Here is an 18112-nt window from a genome sequence, read left to right on the forward strand (position 1 = left end):
GGCCATTTTAGGTTCCCCAGAGAGAAGTTATGTAGACCCGTTGGTTGGTTTGTAATTTTCCCTCACACCCCCTCAGCCACCACACTTCATCCCAGCACCATGCCCTATTTACAGAGCCTGCTGCAAACACTCCTGTGAGTGGGTGCACCCAGGACGTGGGGCAGGCATTGTTCGTCTTGTTCTGGAAGGAGGGCCTCTGGGCCAAAAGCAGGTTGGAACACAGCGTGACCAAGAGGGTAGGGGGGACAAGGTACAAGGGAGGACCTGAAGGACCCCGGCAGCCTCGCCCCCTCACTCAGCTGCTTCCCGGTGCTCGGGCTCCCCTGGGACGGGGGAGGCTGAGTTGGATCAGTCCCCTGAGCCGCGAGGAAGTGCACCTGATCCTGTCTAGTTGTTAGGTTGGGGCCATGGGAGCCGTGTCATCTAGCAGCACAGCTTTGTTTCAGACGAAGGAGAGGGGCCCAGACAGGTAAGGGCCTTGTCCAGGGCCACAGGCCCGTCAGAGCCGTCACGTGCGGAGGGAAGAAACAGAACCATCGGACAGTGGTGTGCCAATGGAAGAGGGTGCTGGTGCCGCCCACCCCAGAGGGGAGGAGTATTCTGCCACAGACATTGTTTGGAGTTGCTGGCATGGTGATCATAGAAAGTAGACTGATTCTTAGTTATACGATCATTTTTTTACATAAACTACAGACAGTGTGCCCCTTATTGCCTGGACCTGGAGCAGGAGGTGCCCACCACCCCGCCCTTGGTCAGACCCTGTGGTCCACATAGGAGACTGGTCATTCACAGGGATGGGTCAGGAAGGCCAGGGTTACTCCACGTGTGCTGAGGACACTGCTCCCTGAGACCAGCTAATAATCTACCATTTGTCAACTAACTATGGCGCCAACTTAAATGCTTTACATGTACAATTGCGTTTCATCCTCACAAACACCCTGTGCGGCCTGTGCTGTTGTTGTCCTGCTTTTGCAAGTAAGGCACCTGGGGCTTAGAGAGCAGACAAGTCCACCGCCCCAGGTCACAGAGTGAACAGAGGTAGAAGCTGGTCCATCTGACCCTGAGCCCATGCCCTTGACCACCATGCGCTTCTGCCTCTGTTCCCACTGCTGCTGACTTCCATGAGCAGTGACAGAACCCTCCACATGCCAGGCCTGGGCCGGAGTGTGTGGGAACAGGAGTGCTGGGCACTCACTCTTGCTTTCAGCCTTGGAGAGGAAGCCCAGGTATCAATGATACTCTTGTTCCTAGAATGTCTTCCCTCGGACTGTTGGAGTTCCCGCTTGTGTTTGGCAACAGCCACCCTGCTGAGGTTTTATACCATCCTCATTTCTCCTCTGGACCAGAGCTGAACAGCATCTCTTCTCTTGCCCTCCTCCAGAGAACTGGTCCAAGTTCCCTTTGTAAGTTACGGCTGGGCGATGATGTTATTTTGTGCATGTCATTTGGCTGCCTACTCTATGGGGCAAAGGGCCTTTAGATTAAACTGGATGGAGAAACCCATTCTAGTGGAAGAGGTGACCGTTTTAAATTTGTGCATATTCTGTGTCTGTCCTCTCTGCCTTCACCCCTACTTGATTCACACCTTATCACAATTTCAAGCATTGACTTTGTTCTGTGTGTCAGGGCACCTGCATCTTCCTTTCCCTGACAGGGCTTCTCCTTTTCTAGGCCTACTTTCTGTTCCAAAGGGAGCCCTGAGCAATGGTCCTGTGGGTTCCCGTCCTCTTCAGGGGGTTCTTGGAGTCCCTGGATGACTCTCAGACTTGGGGATTGGCAATGGCCAAGTGACAACTCAGTGCCAGGCGTGATGGAAGGGCAGAAAAATGGTCCTTCGGGGATAGGGGCTGAACCCTGAGTGGCTAAATGAACAAAAAGACTGCTCAGTGATGTCCTGCAAATCGCCCCCCAGGATCGTGGACTCCACAGCATCTCCTCCCTGGAGACCACATCTTCAGTCCCTGGGCCAGCCCTTGAAAAACAGGAAAGTCAGTGCCTTCAAGCCAGGTCCCTCCGGTCCCTCCTTTTGTTCCTGTAGCCCCTTCCTCGGCCAGAGTCCCTGCAACTCTTGCAACAGCACACACCACTCACATGCCAACCCAGAGACTCCTGCGGCAGGAACCATGCGATTTCTTATGCCTCTGGAATTTCATGTTGTGATTTCAGAAAGCCTGTTTTTAACACACGGCTTGTTATTTTGGGTTATCCTTCAACATTTCATTCATTTTTGATAAGAGGCTAGGTGGGTGTGAGGTATTTGAAAGGGTTTCAGGGTAATTGTAGGTGACACAACACTAGTGTTTTCCTTAATATTCTTGGCCCAGTGGGATGATTCCTTTTGCAACAAAACATAGATAAGCTCCTTTTGTTTTTCAGGCGGGTAACCTTTCATTGATTTTTTTCCCCCAAGAAAATCTAGTGCTTGGTGGTCTGAGGGTTGAGTGTGGCATTTCCCAGGATGAGTCAAAGGGACAGATCTTCTTTTTTCAGCCTCTGTGGTCTCATCCTCCCCGCCACCCTCTACTTGGCATTGACTCAGCATTGAGTGGTCCCATCTCCGAAGTGTCAGGCTAGAGCAGAATCCTGTGGCTGGGGATGGCACAGCAGGGATTCAAGCAATAGAGCGTTTCTTGGACTAAATACTCTATGAATTCTATGTACCCGAGACTCCATGGTTGAGTGAGGTGCTGGGGGCCAGGGATGGGTGTGGGGAAGGATCAGGAAGGATGCGGCAGAGTCCTTGCTTTCAGGAGCCTGCAGTCTCATTAAGTCCTGGTGCCAAAGGCCAGGGGTCCAGGAGGGAAACAAACACTCTGACTCAGCAAAGGGAGGCTTCCATCTAAGTGGGGCCCCCAGGGAAAGCTTCGAGGATAGAAGAGGCCTGGAATGAGGGTAGGTTAAGATCTTGTGGCTAATTCCTCTTTCTTTCTTTCTTTTTTTTTAATTGAAGTACAGTCAATTACAATGTGTCTGTCTCTGGTGTACAGCACAATATCCCAGTCATGCATATACATACATATATTCATTTTCATATTTTTTCCATTAAAAGTTATTATAAGACATTGAACATAGTTCCCTGTGCTATACAAAAGAAACTTTTTAAAAAATCTATTTTTATATATAGTGGCTAATATAATTGCAAACCCCCAAATTTATCCCCTCCCTCCCCCTTTCCCCAGTAACCATAAGATTGTTTACTAAGTCTGTGAGTCTGTTTCTGTTTTGTAGATGAGTTCATAGTGTCCCTTTTTTGTTTTTTTAGATACCACCTATCATATGGTATTTTTCTTTCTCTTTCTGGCCTACTTCACTCAGAATAACAATCTCTAGGTCCATCCATGTTGCTGCAAATAGCATTATTTTATTCTTTTTTATGGCTGAGTAGTATTTCATTGTATATGTATACCACAGCTTATTTATCCAGTCATCTGTCAGTGGACATTTAGGTTGTTTCCATGTCTTAGCTATTGTATATAGTGCTGCTATGAAAATTGGGGTGCATGTATCTTTTCGATTTAGAGTTCCTTACAGATATATACCCGGAAGTGGGATTGCTGGGTCGTATACTAAGTCTATTTTTAGTATTTTGAGGAATCTCCATACCGTTTTCCATAATGGCTGCACCAAACTACATTCCCACCAGCAGTGTAGGAGGGTTCCCTTTTCTCCATGCCCTCTCCAGCATTTATCGTTCTTGGACTTTTGGATGATGGCCATTCTAACTGGTGTGAGGCAATACCTCATTGTAGTTTTTATTTGTATTCCTCTGATAATAGTGATATTGAGCATTTTTTCATATGTCTATTGGCCATTCTTATGTCTTCACTGGAGAAATGCTTGTTTAGGTCTTCTGCCCATTTTTAGATTGGGTTCATTCTTCTTTCTTACTATGTCTCACAGAACTTCTCTGACCTCCCAGAGCCCACCGTGGTGCCAGCACACACCCAGTACCAGCCTGTGTGACAGCCTGGGTCCAGGAAGGCCCCTGACCCCTTTTGCATCCTCTTGGTGAGCCCTAGTCTCATGTGTTACCCAGGACCCCGTGTTAGGTCTGAGACTCCAGGGCACCCTCCTCTCTCAGGACCTTGTCCTCAGCCCTATCAGCATCTCACTCATGTTTTCTGCAGTATAAGCAACGCCAGTCAGAACAGCCTGAGCAGGTGCCCTTAATTACCAGCAGAGTGTCCACTCAGGAGAGGACTTCTGGTTCTTTGTTGGGACGATTGCCTCATTCATCAAGGCATCTTCCCAATACACGTTTCTATGGCCTGTAACTCTCCTCAGCTTTTCTGTGTGTGGTTTTCTGTAAGATCTGAGTTTTTTCTTGGTCTCATTTTTCATAAAGATCTTGGGGTGGTTAATTTTAGGAGCCAATTTGGCTAGGTTACAGTCCCCAGCTCAGTCAAACACTAGTCTAGACGTTGCTGCCAAGGTATTATTTTAGATGTGATTCACTTTTATAATCAATTGACTCTGAGTAAAGCAGATGACCTTCCAGGATGTGGGTGGGCCTCATCTAATCAACTGAAGCCTTAAGAGCAAAACCTGAAATTTCCTGAAGAAGAAGGAATTCTTCCTCCAGACTGTAATGTAGAAATCCTGCCTGAGTTTCCAGCCTGCTGGCCTGACCCATTGATTGTGAACTCAAGACTGCACCGTCATTTGTACCTGAATTTCCAGCTTGCTGGCCTAGAGCCAATTCCTTAAAATATTTCTCTCCGTATGTGTAAGTCCGTATCCATATCCATCTATATTTATATATATCTTTGTTAGTGGTGGTACTGGGGATTGAACCCAGGACCTCTATTTGTATATATCTTGAATTAGTTCTGTTTCTCTGGAGAACTCTGGCTGCTACTCATCTTCTCTGACGACTGCCTACTCTCTTCTCCCATCTCCCCTAGCCTCCATCACCATAAGATCCCCCTGTTCCTTCTCCAAAGAGTTCAAGATGTGACTGGCTTACCATTCCCTGCTCACTTGGGTATTGGGTTACCCAACGTCCCAGCTTTTGTCTGAACCTTCCTTCAGCAGCTTCCCCCCCCTGGAACGCAGCAACCAGAAATAAAGACCAGCCCAAGGACCTGAAACTCGAATCTTCTGATGTTTATATTTGTTGAACATTTTTGTTTTTGTTTTTTTAAAGGAAAGAAGAAAAAAAATAAAAAGATGATAAAAGAGAAAAGGTTCCCAGGACAAAAGGATAAACTGTGGGCTAAAATCAAGATTGGGGATTAGCTGAGAATTGAGGTTGGCCACCCTCTCCTTCGCTCCTAATTACCACGGGTAATTGAGAGGTGCAAGGCAGGGGCCGCTGTAGCAGACAGGGCGTTCTCCATGCTCCTCCTGTCTTGGCTGGACACCGAAGAACCCGTGCCCTGGGCCTGCAGACGGGTTTGTGTTGTCTGGTTTATCCTGGTCTTTCTCTCTCCTGTCCCCCTCCTTGCTCACTCTCACCCGACTTCAGTCCTGCTTTGCTCTGGGGCTGTGTGATCGGTAGTAGAGAGGGCTGTGTGCTTTCCGGTGGCAGTGTCTGGACCATGTTCTCATTTCTTCCACAGGCTACCTTTCTGTTGTGTTTCTTCTCTTAGGCAGTTGAATGTTTGTGATTGAAACTTAAACCACCCATTTCCGGGTGGGGAGTGAACCAGCTCTCCTGATTTCTCTGCACCGTCTTGGGATAGGATTATAGGGGGTGGGTATGCCTGAGTGTGTAAGAATGTGTGGTTATGTAGTCCTGTGCCTTGCTGGACAGCCCTGATTGTTCTCTCTTCCCCACTGTTTATGTCTTCCATGTGTTTACAGATGCTCCCAGCTCATTCTTGTAGTTATCAGGCCAGACCTGCTAAGCCTGTCGTCTTTCCCTGAACTTTCCTAAGCAGAGGTTGAAAGTTTTAGAACAGTGAGTATCCACGTCTGAGGAGCTTCCTCTCTGAACCAATGGTCATGAAGAGATCCTGGAAATAGATTGCTGGCTTGCATTCTGGAAGGTGACTTCTTGGTATCTGGAAAAACTGATAGTTGTGAATTTTAAGATTCATTGGGGAAGTGACTGAGAAGGGCAGAGGGTGACAATGGCCATAAGGATGGGACTGGCTTCTGGGTCTTCATGTAGAATGAGCTTATGCCTCTTGGTATGTATTGATTAGTATTTACATGACCTCTGGAAAATCACTGATCTGGGTCTGGAAGTCACACAGTATCCCCTTCGTCCTTTCCATTGTTCAAAGCAAGTCAGAGTCAGCGGGAGGGTTCTACACAACGGCATGAATACAGGGACGTGTGAGTCACTGTACCATTTTGTAATGATCTACCACACCGAGTAAGAGAAACCATAGGTTAGAATAAAAATCAGATTAGCACAGGGCAGTGAGAGCTGATATTGAAGAGTGGTGAAGACCAAGTCCCGGGAGCAGACTGCCTGGGAGCAGGTTGGAATCCAGGCTCTGCCACTTCCCTAAGGAAAGCACACAGCCAGTCTGCTCAGTGAGGTTGATGATAACACCTCCCTCAGAGGCTTGTGATGAGTTTGAAGTGAATTAACACCAGTGCCCAGTACCGAGCTGGACACACGGTGAACACTCAGAGAGCTGTTAGCTATTTTATTCATGTGCCTGTCTGTAAAGGTGGGTGAGTTACAAGCTGGGTTTTAAGCGTCCCAGTTCCAAGGCAGACAGGGGAAAGTACGTAGGTACGGAATTTGTAGTGTGCTTAAGCTGACAAACACCGGTTCAGAAGAAGCGGGGCTGTGTCGAATGGGCAAGTATGTGTTTTGATACATTTGCTTTTGAATGCTGCAGATTTGGGGTAGTCTGCAAGGTGACTGGCTTGGAAAATCCTCACACCATAAAAATAAATGTATTTTCCCCCGAGAGCAAGTAATTAAAGCCAGTAACTTATGTCTAGAGTTCAGCAAGACAGGCTTGACTGTCAGAAGCCCTTGACTGGAGGGAGCCCCAGCCCTCCTCTCTCCAGGTTGAGTGAACTTGAGAAAATTCATGAATCCCTCCCCAGCTCAGCTTCCTTGTCTACAAAATAGGCCGAATAATGGTGCCCACTTCAAACGGACAGAGAGTTTAAGCAAGTAAAGCCTTTAGTCTGTTGCCTGGCACATACTACTCAGTGAATATTTGCTTTGACTGTTCTTAGTATAAAGAGGGTTTTATTGGAGATTTTCTCTCTGTTGGAAGACAAGTTCTCTGTGCTGACTTCACAAACGTTTAGTGCTATGATTCTAAACCTTTCCTGGCTCTTTCTCGGAGGGACACCTGGACTTGCAGAGATTGTTGTAAAGTAGTAAGCAAGCAAACAAACAAATGAATAAAAAGGTAACAGCCCCTGCACTTAGCCTTTTCTCTAATTCCACGCTAGCCCTGGTTTTTCCAGATTAGTGAGCGTCATCCTTGGTATGGTTCGTATTCTCCATGGAACTTCGTGCAGCCTCTATGGAAGCAGGCCTACAAACAGTTCAGAATGGCCTTCAGGGACTTCCAGAAATCTGTCGACAGCCCCCAAACCACGGGATCCCCCCTTCTTGTCTGGCTCCCCTCCCCACTTCCGCAGTGTCCGGATCCCCGACGGAGTGAAGTCAGGTTCCCCATTTGCTCTGTCCCCGGGAGGCTCTCTCCACCCTCTCTTCGCATCTCACTTTCCATCTGATTTATAGCTTTAGCATGTTGGCCTCGAGGATCTTAATTTAAAGCCTCTGTCAGAGGTTGTTACACGGCCGTGGTGCCAGTAAAAAGCCATTTTCCTTTGGTTTTGCTCCTCTGTCGCCTTTTTTTGCAGCATGAAATACGAGGTAGAAAAATAAGGTTACCAACTTGGGGTTGGGAGAGCTATTAAAAACCTCTTGTGTTTTCCCCTGGAAGGTGCCACCGCTCCATCCCAGCCAGGGGCTCAACTCAAAATTCTAGGTCTTCAGGCCGGGTGCCCCCCAGGCCCCCCTCTTACCTATCTGTGTCTCTTTCTTAAGCTTCCTCTAGGGGCTGTTCTGGTGGTGGTTATAACTGGGTTCAGAATCCTGAGTCTAGTGTCAGTCAAATGTTTTAAACTCCTGTTCCTCTAGTCAAGGAGATTCTGTTTAGTTTTGCTGTGTTTGCATTATGAAAACAATAGTTCTTTTTTTCCCATTGTCCAGATTCAGAATTGTATCTTGATAGTGAATATGCTGTATATACCTGCCTCCTGACCCTCAGATATTTTTATGCCCTTAAGGGAATAGTCCCTCTCCCTCCAGGGAGACATTTTTCCTAAGCGTGAGGCAAAGAATCGCTTCCCCATCCTCTAACTTCCCTCTAAGACGGTGTTGAGCTCTTTGCGTCTCTGTGTACACCTCTCGTCTGTTTAAACATCTGTCCAGTTCATACGTATATCATTAATGGAGCTGTTATTTCAAAGGGTTTGGCTCCTTCAGAGCTGAGCTTCTGTTATTTCATCATTTGTGCTGTTGTCTAATGAGCAGAATTGAGTCTCCTGGTTGCTGGTACCGAACTCCCGGCTCTAAGAATGGTATTTCCATAACATGCTGGGAAAACTTCACAGGATGCTCGAGACAATTCCTGTCTTCTTCAAGAGGAAAGTTGTGGAATATTGTTCATGAAAGAAGTAAAGTGATAATAAAATAAATAGATAGATAAACAAGCAGATAAAAAAGTGACTGCACAGGTTTATGATGTAGTCCCTTTCATTGTTAAAAGAAACCCAAGTAGGTAGTGCATCTGTGTGTATGTGTGAAAGAAAAGGTCCGGGGAAGGCAGTGTTTAACTCTGGTGGGATGATCAGGGGTTTTTCAAATTTTTCTTTATAACAAATAAAGAAACCCAAGATTATTTATTTTTAATAACTAAAAAGCAAAACACAAAATCAACAAAAGAACAAGAAAGGGAAGTCAGGCAGGCTGGCTGGTCAGGGGCCGTGTGGGTCTGAGGCCTCCGGGCACCAGGCACTGCCTCAGCCTGGGTCTGACTCCAGGAACACCAGGTTTGGCTATTCAGACACCCTGACATGTTCCTGAGTCCTCTGAGTGCAGACACCTTCCTGTGGGCCTGGTTCTGCCTCCCACTGGAGGGAAGCAGTGTTGTGTAATCAGCTCAGGTACATTCAGCCTACTTTGTTCAGCCCTGCTGGAGGCCAGGAAGGGGTGGGGTTGGGCCTTGATTCTGCTCTTCCTGGACTCTTAGCATCCCCCGCCTGGAGGCCAGAGGCCGTGGCTCTGTCCCGCTGTGTCTGGGCTTGGGAGAGCATCCACACGCACAGGCATTCCTGCATCAGCTGTCAGCTGGCAGGGCAGCCAGGCTCCTGCAGCCTCCTCTCCAGAGCCAGGAGACAGTGCATCAGCAGGAGCCACTCTGAAAACAGCCAGGAGATTCCACCCCTGGGGCAGAACTGCTCTGATGAGGAGTGGCCCTGCAGTCCCTGACTGCCTTGCGGCTGCTGGAACCCACTGGGTGTGAATGCTGGTGCAGCCTGGTGGTGAGAGGGCCGCAGGGAGGTTCTGGGCCTTCAGCCCTTGGTGTAGGGGACACAGCTCCCCACTGTGATTCACCGGCCAGCCATCAGCTTCTTGGGGGCCTGACCAGGTCCCGGGTCCTGGCAGGGAAGACAGCAATGACGTCACAGGAGTGAGAGTCCCCACAGGCTGCGTCTTCTCTTGCAGAGAAAGTCCACTCGTGTGACCAGGAGAGGCAGAGTGCCCTGGAAGAGGCGCGGCAGAATCCTCGGGAGGGCATCGTCATCCCCGAGTGTGCCCCTGGGGGGCTCTATAAGCCAGTACAGTGCCACCAGTCCACTGGCTACTGCTGGTGTGTGCTGGTGGACACGGGGCGCCCGCTGCCCGGAACCTCCACACGGTAAGCCCCCCAGAGCCCATCCTGCCCCTCAGGTGGACCCTGGGGCAGGAGAACCAGCTTCCTGTCAGGCTGGCAACTGGCATCTCCCGGCTTTCTCTTCCCAGCCTGGTGGGAGTTGAGGGCCTAGGGGAACAACATTTCTGCCCATGGGCAGATGAGATTCTGGTAGAGAAACCTGGATCCTGGATTCTGGTCACAGGTCTGGCCCTTCCTAGCTGGGTGACCTTGGAAAAGTAGGCAACCTCTCTGAACCTCAATTCACCAGTAAGAAGGTTATTTCCCTGCTGGAGTCACTAGGTTCTGTGGATCAAAACGATCGTCCATGCAGACATAAGGTGGCGTTGTTACACTCAAAGGATAACACTGAACATGTCTCCTTGGGGATGCTGATGCTGGGATCGTCCTGCAGCTGCTGGACAGTGTAGGAGATATTTTGCTGCTGTCCCAGGGACATTAGGCTTAGGGACCTCACAGATCATCACTGGTAGTAGGAGCTGAAGTCGGCTCAGCTCCCAACCCCTCGTCATCCTCGTATCTCTCTCTTCCCAGCTACGTGATGCCCAGTTGTGAGAGCGACGCCAGGGCCAAGAGTGCGGAGGTGGACGACCCCTTCAAGGACAGGGAGCTGCCAGGTGGGAGATGACACTGCCCCTTGCTGGCGCTGTCACCTCTTTCTTTTCCTCCACCCCCTAATCTTACAGAAGCAGCGCCCTCCACTGGGTCTGTTTCCCCATCTGTCAGATGGCACGGGGATGCTGGGCAGGCATTGCAGGAGCCGTGGGATCCATATCCAGTCAGGGATTTGTCTCTAATTAGTCCAGTGCACTCTTGAGCATACTGTTTCTCCCCCTTGTTCTTACCTTTTTATCTTTAAAATGTAGTCATTGGGTTAAAATGACTGGCAACTCTGTAATTCTTTCTCTGTCCTAGGGTGACTGGGACAATGTTCTGGGAGCCATGGACGCTTTTCCCTAGGGCTTCAAAGAGAAGATAGCTCCCAGGGAGGGGCTGTCCTGAGGGACATGGCAATGTCTGTCACCAGCCCTGTAGAGTACCTTTGCAATGATCCCTGATGGCCCAGAACTGTCATTGGGGTATGACACAAGACGCACAGGCAGGGGGCCAGGACCTCCGAAGGGCTGCTGTGCTGGGCTTCCCTTACTTACAGTGTTCTCTTGCCAGTAAGTTGCAATAAGATTACTAAATACTGATGTCTTGGAACAACTGTAGTCTTAATCTGCACAAATGCAGGTCAGTGCTGGTGGGAGCTGGGCCCACCATTCCCCATCCAGGCTCTAAATGAGAACTGAAAACAGAGGCTCCTGAAAGTCAGGGGGTTTCCAAGTGAGGTTTGTTGAAATCACTCTGTCATGAGAACGGAGTTGGAGAGATCAGGCTGCCTCCTTCTAGCCATCCCTTCAACAAATGTGGATTGAGATTCCACTACGTGCCAGGCACTGGGTATAATCTAGTGATCAGAATCGACATGAGGCTTACTGAGTTGGGGAGACAGATAGCATACAAATAAACAAAAACAAACATAGATAAATTGTGGGAACAGGTACTCCAGAGGGAAAGAGCGAGATGCTGGGAGGAGGGCAGAGAGAGTCTGTGGCTTCTCTGAGAAGATAGCGTTTAACCAGAGACCTGGAGTATCTGCAGAGAGAAGGGAATGAGATAGTTGCTGCCGAGAGGAGGGTTGTAGGTAGTGCTAGGACCCGCGTGGAACCATGAATTTACAGGAAGGCCCTTCTCTCCAGCTGTGTGCTGGTGTTTTCACACCAGCAGTACGCAGCTGTGGGGTGCAGACTTGGAGACTGCACATCTGTGAGAAGGTTCAGCTGTGCTGCGGTTTTGCTGGAACAGTGCAGTGAGGTCTAGAGAAACAAAGGACTTGAGAGTACATGTAAGGGAGGCTTGATGATTATAATCTGAGCTGGCTAAGGAGCGATGTGAAAACAGGAGGAGGTTCTTGGATGGGTAAACTGGTAGGTCTCCTAGAGTCAACTGTGACCATTGACGTTCTCTCCATTCCTTGTGGCCCCGCAGCACCTGGTCCTTGCCTCTAGAGTCACCTGGTCATATGATACCAGAAGTAGTTTGAGTTCCCTGGTAGACAGTGTGCTTCATGAGGATAAGAACCCTGTGTATTACTTCCCTAATGTTGACATAGTGCCTGAGTTGATATTCAGCAAAAATGTGTGGAATGGAAGAGTACTGAAAGCATTATTATCCATTTGGTCTGATGGACCCTTGTGGGCTGTGGGAAGAGGAACTGTGGAGGTTTATGAGAATCAGCTGAGCTGTGGACAATTCCCAAAGTGGATTTGGCTGGACAAAACGGACTTGGAGAGGTTTGGAAAATGGTGGTAATGGAAGAAGCTGTTTACTTGATTATTTATCTGGCGTCTGCCTTCAAATCTCCCTCTACCTTTCAGGCTGTCCAGAAGGGAAGAAAATGGAGTTTATCACAAGCCTACTGGATGCCCTCACCACTGACATGGTGCAGGCCATTAACTCAGCAGCGCCCACCGGAGGTGGGAGGTGAGAATGTGAGCAGGACTCCGGCCCGGCAGGGACTGTGGGGCCCCTGACATTTCAGATGCTGCAGGGAGAGTGAGGAGGGGTTGCCTAGGGCAAGGGCTGGAAGTCAGTCCTCTTCCTGAAACCCTGTAGCTATGGCTTTGTCCCACCTTCCACCAGAAATCTCATTGCCTTTCTCCCCTTTCTAGTCTTTGGGAGTTGCTTTTCTCTACCTTCTATTTACCTGATTATAGGCAACTCCAGGGGTGTCTGGAGACTTCTAGCATTTTAATCTCAGAAGTGGATGCATTGGAGTGAGAGTCCTGAATGGCAGGAAGGGGGATGGTCATACAGTGGGGACTGGGACCGCAGGGAGGGAGTCCAGAGCATTTGGTGGTTTCCTACTCTCCTGAGAAGGCAAGGAGCCACGTGTCATTTTGGCTTCCTGAGAATCCCAAGGGACTCTGGGCAGCGGGATTGGACACTACCATAGCCAAATCCAACTTAGTTCAGGAGAGTATGCTGACCAAGGCAGTCCTGACATGAGACTGAAATGCACACGCTCCCCAGTGACCAGCATCACCAACATTCACTAATTTTGGCCCATTGGGTCAGTTGGCTGGAGCGTGCATGTATTCATCTGTCCACCGCTCAGACCTATTGAACATGCATGGCACACCAAGCACTGGGCTAAGGACTGGAAATCCAGGGGTGTGAGGTGTGCCCCTGCCTCCAAAGAACTGTGCTCTGTTCAATCACTTACACAAACTGTGTGGTAAGTGCTTGAACAGAGGTGGAAGAACAGAGCAGAGTTTGCTAACTCAGTCTGGAAGAGTCAGGGAAGGCTTCTCAGAGGAGGTGATTTTTGAAGGACAGGTAGGACTTAGCCAGTAAAAGAAGGAAAGCCATTCCAGGAAAAAGGAAAGAATATTGTGATCCCAAGAAAGTGCACATCCGTAGTTCTCTATGGCTGGGCTGGGGTGGATGGAAGCGGAGGCGGTGGAGGAGATGACAGTGGTAGTAGATGAGACAGAAGAGGCAGGCAGGCAGGAACCAGATCTCAAAGGGCCTGTGAGACGTGCTTCCCATTATGAAGCCAGAGGAGGAGGCACAGCAGTGGGTGGGGGCGAGTTCAGGCTCCTGCAGCAGCAGAGGAAGAACCATGTGCTTGGCAGGGATGGGCTCACGAGGCTCACCAAGAGGGAGGGCTAGTCCCCCCACATCTTCTCAGAGGCAGAGGTCTCAACAGGCAAGGAGTGGGGCCCAATGACAGGAAGGGCCCCAGGATGACTGCCTCAGTGCTGGTCAGCAGGACCACAGGGTGTGTATCTAGGGTGGGAACCAGGACTCCTAGCACAGCTGTCAGTGCTTCTGCGTCCCGAGGCAGACGAAGACAGCCATCCTGAAGACCCACTTTAACGTCACATCAGAGTGAGTACAGTGGTTGCCTCGCGACTTGCCAGTCTTGGAAACTGCTTGCTGGGAGCTTGCTTTCAGCACCCTCATGGTCCTGTGAGCTCTGAGGCTGGTTTCTGGCCCTGCTCTGGTTTTGCTCACCCCGTGGATGGGGCCAGGCATCCCCTGGGAGGAGCACAGCAGTAAGTCTGAGAAGATGGAGACAGGGTCTGACAGAGGCAGCGGCAGCGGGCAGCCCATGGTGCTCAGCAACTGGGAGTCTAAAATAGAGAGGGCTGTGTCCCAGTCTCCAGGAAGGGAGGATGGGAAATGATGAAAAGGCATATTCAGTATTATACGCCTTTATGTTATTTATGCTTGGAATGTGAAAACATACCTGTTGTTGCATACAAATTGGGTATGAGCTATTTATGTTTTTTAGAAGAGAGGGAAAAAAGAAAAGAGAAGGGGGCATGGCCTTAAAAATCCCACGTCTCGTGCTTCCCACACACAGCGCCCCAGGGTGCTGGCCTGGTGCTTGTACTTGGGTCCTAAGGAGACAAGACATCGCCTTCCATCCCATTTGCTTCTGCGGGAGCTGGGTCCTGGGCCAGTGGGGACAAGAGCACAGGTCGGCCCTTCTGCTAGGGCATGTTAGGATGGAAGCCTTGCCCTCGAATTGCAGGCTGAAGAGATTTCTACAGAAAATAAAAATATAAGGAGTTTATAAACGCTTTTAATCCAAGTATGTCCTTAGGGAAGGGTTTTTTGTTTGTTTGTTTTTTGTTTCCCCAAGAAAACCTTTCTTTTAGGTATAAAATAGAGTTGGGAAAAAAATCTTCTTAATGTTCTTTTCCTAAACATGTTTTTCATTTTAAGCTCATATTAGCTTGACTATGTTTGGTTTTGATGCGCACGGAAGGTTTGAACTGCATTTAGCAATTGTGTTACCTGGAAGCTAGACTTGTAATCAAAAGACAGACAAAGTGAACCAAGAAATAGTTTAGAAATCAAGGGAGTTGGGGTGGGCCTGCGGGGAGGGAGAATGAGAAGCAGTTCTACAGGGAGGGGGCTGGCCTGGCTTACCAATTTTTCTGAGCTTAAATCCCTCCCAGATCTTCCTGCTAAATTTAGAATAAGCCCAAACGCTGATGTGAGCTGGCCCTGCAGGATGGTCTCGCTGGCTCTCACCCTCCTCTCATATTCCTCTCCCTCCCATCATTATGTTCCAGCCACTGGTCCTTCTCAAGTCCTCAAACAGGCCAGACTCTTGCCTGCTCCAGGGCCTCCATGCTGGCTGCTCCTTCAGCCTGGGGTGTGAGTCCCCCATCTTCCTGCGACTGGCCCAGCTGCTCCATTTCAATGTCACCTTCTCACTAACCATCCACTCTAAAGGAACAGCCCAGTCACCCTCTATCAGGACACCTCTTTTTAATTCTCAGCCCGGCAGTGATCACTATCTGATGTTTTTTGTTTTTTGTGGGGTTGTTTTTTTTTTTTTGCTGGTTTGTTTATTTATAGCCTTTTTATCACCCCACCTGATGGAAATTTAAATTAAACGAGAGAGGGGGCATTTTCTGCCTTCTTCCCTACTGTGTTCCTACAACTCAGAACAGTGCCTGGCACATAGTAAGTGCTGAGTAAATGTCTGTGAAATGAATAACCAGCCAGAAGGATGGGTGGGTAGATGGATGAATCCCTGTCAGATATAGAGAAGGATGTCTTGATGAGGCCTCTTTATCTTGGCACATTTCAGAGGGTCCACCAACTACTTCAAGACTAGTTATGAGGCCAAATCTAGCTGTCAAGTTCACCGTGGCATTTCCTTGTCACCAGGGCCTCCCAGCACCCTGGCTGGGCCCAAGGGCCTCGGGGCACCGTGTGGACAGCCCCTGGGCAGGCAGCCTCCTGTGATGGAGAGCAAGGGCCCAGGGCAGCACATGTGCAGCAGGGCTGGGAGGAGAATCAGCAAATCCAGGCTTCCTGGGATCCTGGGTTTGGGCACTGGCTCTGAATTCTGGCAGAGTTGGGGTTGCAGACACAGGGTCAAGGAAGCCACAGCTGATCCCAGCATCCTCTCAGGGTCTGGCCATTAAAGCTGGGCATCAGCTGGGGCCAGTGGGAAACAGTCCCACTTGGGGACAGTGGGAAGAAGGGACAGAGGGGATGTTTGGGCAGAACAGAAAAGAGAGTGTATTAGCCTGAACTAACACCTATCAGGCATGGAGATTTTGGCTTTGCACAAACTCTTATGTCTCCACCCACCTCTGGCATGAGCTCTGTTCTGGGTTCTGGGGACATCAGGGATGAAGGCCTGGAGGAGCTCCTGGGAGAAGAAGATCTAAGAATCACGTGATTGTACTATAAATCCAATGTGACAATAGAGGCAGATAAAGTCCTGCAGGGACTCAGGGGAGAGGGCATGTGAGAGGAGGCTTTCCATAGGAGGTGACATTTAAGCCACATCTTCACTTACAAATAGGAAAATGCACCAACCCAGATGGACCAGGAGTAAGGACATCCCAGTAGAGGGGACCTACAGGTAGTGAGGTATGAATGAGATAGGGTCTGTGGAAGGAATTGTGAGAAGTAAGGTTTAAGCTTGGGAGGCAGGCTGTGGGCAGGCAGGAGATGAGGCTGTAGAGCTGGGCAGAGCCCAGATCGTGGTGGACCTTGTGATTCATGCCAAAGAGGGCAGTGGGGAGCCACGTGATAGGATGGGCATTCCTATGGAAGCCAGACGGGAAGGGAGCAAGATGGGTCAGGAAGGTTACAGCGATGGTCGGAGTGAAAGGCGATTAGAGTGTGAACTACAGGTCTTGGGGAAGGGATGACATTTAAAAGCTTAAGTAATGAAATCAACAGGATTTGAAGACTTGTTAGATGTAGGGAGTAGAAGAGGAGACATTTACTTCCCTTTCTATTCCAATTTAGGGGGAATAGCAGGGCCCCCCAAATCTAAAAATAGGCAAAGTAGAATGGGGTATCCATGGAAACATCTGTGGCTAGTGCCTGGGAGAGGGTGGTCTGCAAGTATCATTAGATGGTAGCTGGTCTCAGTGAAGTTTTGCCCGGTGATTGAATTATGCTCTTGGGCCTTCCCACTCAGGCTTCAGGAGGCAGACACCTTCCCCTCCCACCACCGGAGATGAGCCCCTCCATGGCACCTATCAGAATTTATCAGTCTCAATGGAAGAGTTCTGAGGTCCTAGCTGGCAGAGTCTTCTAGAGGAGGGGAACCCTCGCCTTTATCCAACCCGCCCTAGAAAAAGTCAACTTTGAGGGGAGGTGGGATGGGCTGTGTGAGCCTCCTGGCCCCTCCCATGGCCCGCAAACAGAGACCGTTTGCACTGTGGCTTCCTCCTTCCTGCCCATTGCGGTTCCTTGTTGATGGTCTTGCAAGGAAGAGGCTGGAATGTGGCTGACTTGGCATTTCCCAGCCCCACCCGCCCGCACAGCTGGTGGGGCCTGGACCCGGCTCCAGATGGGGCTTAGCTGGTCTGCTTGGCTTGGCTAGTGCCTCCAGGCCATCCCACCTCACCTTGTTTAAAACTGCTTGGGACAGCAGAATTGGGCCCAAGATCTTGGCCAGAGCCAGTTTCCTGGTGGTTAAATGGGGCTGGCTTTCCAGCCGTGCATTGCAGCCAAGGCCTGGCGGGCTGAGGCTGCAGAAGCAAAACGGAGAGGGCTGCAGGCAAAGGGCGGCACCTGCCACCTCTAAATTCGGGAGAAGACTCGGTGGGGCCAGTCCAGGGAGGGACCTGGCTCTACTGGTTTTCCTTATCCCTGGAGGCAGGAGTCAATGGGGCTGCCACCAAAACATCCCAAAGGCAGGGCTGACACCACCATTTTCCTGTGTCCCTCCACACCATATCTGAGGAAACTCTACACACCCAAGGAGCTCCTTCAGTAGAAATGGAACTCCACGTGCAGGCAGGCCCACAGCAGAGGCCTGGGAATCGCTGCTAAGTGATCTTAAAGAACCATGACACTCTCTAACGTAGGGTCCCCAGCCCTTGCCTGATGAGCAGCTTTGAATTCTAGCGGTCCTGAGCCCAATGGGGTTTCTGTGTGCATGCATGAGACAGAGGTTAGAAGTCTGATGCCAGTGTAACCCTAGAACTGGGTGTGCAAGTTGCCAGTGTTTTTAAAGGCTACTTCTAAAAAGCTGCAGGAGCTGGAGGGACCAGTGGGGTGTGGCTTTGAGGTCAGGAGTAAATTGTGGGGAGTCTAGCTATGATGGAAGGGACTCCAGCAAAGACTGCTGGAGAGATTCCTGGAAACTCTGGGGGAGGCCCTCCTGCCCACCCCCTCATCCAGCACGTGCCCCCTGCTGGTTTGGC

At 49.8% G+C, this 18112-nt stretch overlaps 1 protein-coding gene across 4 annotated transcripts in view; it reads left to right on the plus strand.

Moving 5' to 3' along the window:
- SMOC1 (SPARC related modular calcium binding 1) overlaps positions 1 to 18112 on the plus strand; it is a 135146-nt gene that overhangs the window by 106219 nt on the left and 10815 nt on the right. For all 4 annotated transcript variants that reach the window (XM_032482275.1, XM_032482276.1, XM_032482277.1 and 1 more), the window contains exons 8-10: positions 9659 to 9851; positions 10401 to 10483; positions 12290 to 12395. In XM_032482275.1, the coding sequence (XP_032338166.1) occupies positions 9659 to 9851; positions 10401 to 10483; positions 12290 to 12395 (382 nt within the window). The remainder of the gene's footprint in view (positions 1 to 9658; positions 9852 to 10400; positions 10484 to 12289; positions 12396 to 18112) is intronic.

This window comes from Camelus ferus, chromosome 6, assembly GCF_009834535.1.
Source record: "Camelus ferus isolate YT-003-E chromosome 6, BCGSAC_Cfer_1.0, whole genome shotgun sequence".
NCBI lineage: Eukaryota > Metazoa > Chordata > Mammalia > Artiodactyla > Camelidae > Camelus > Camelus ferus.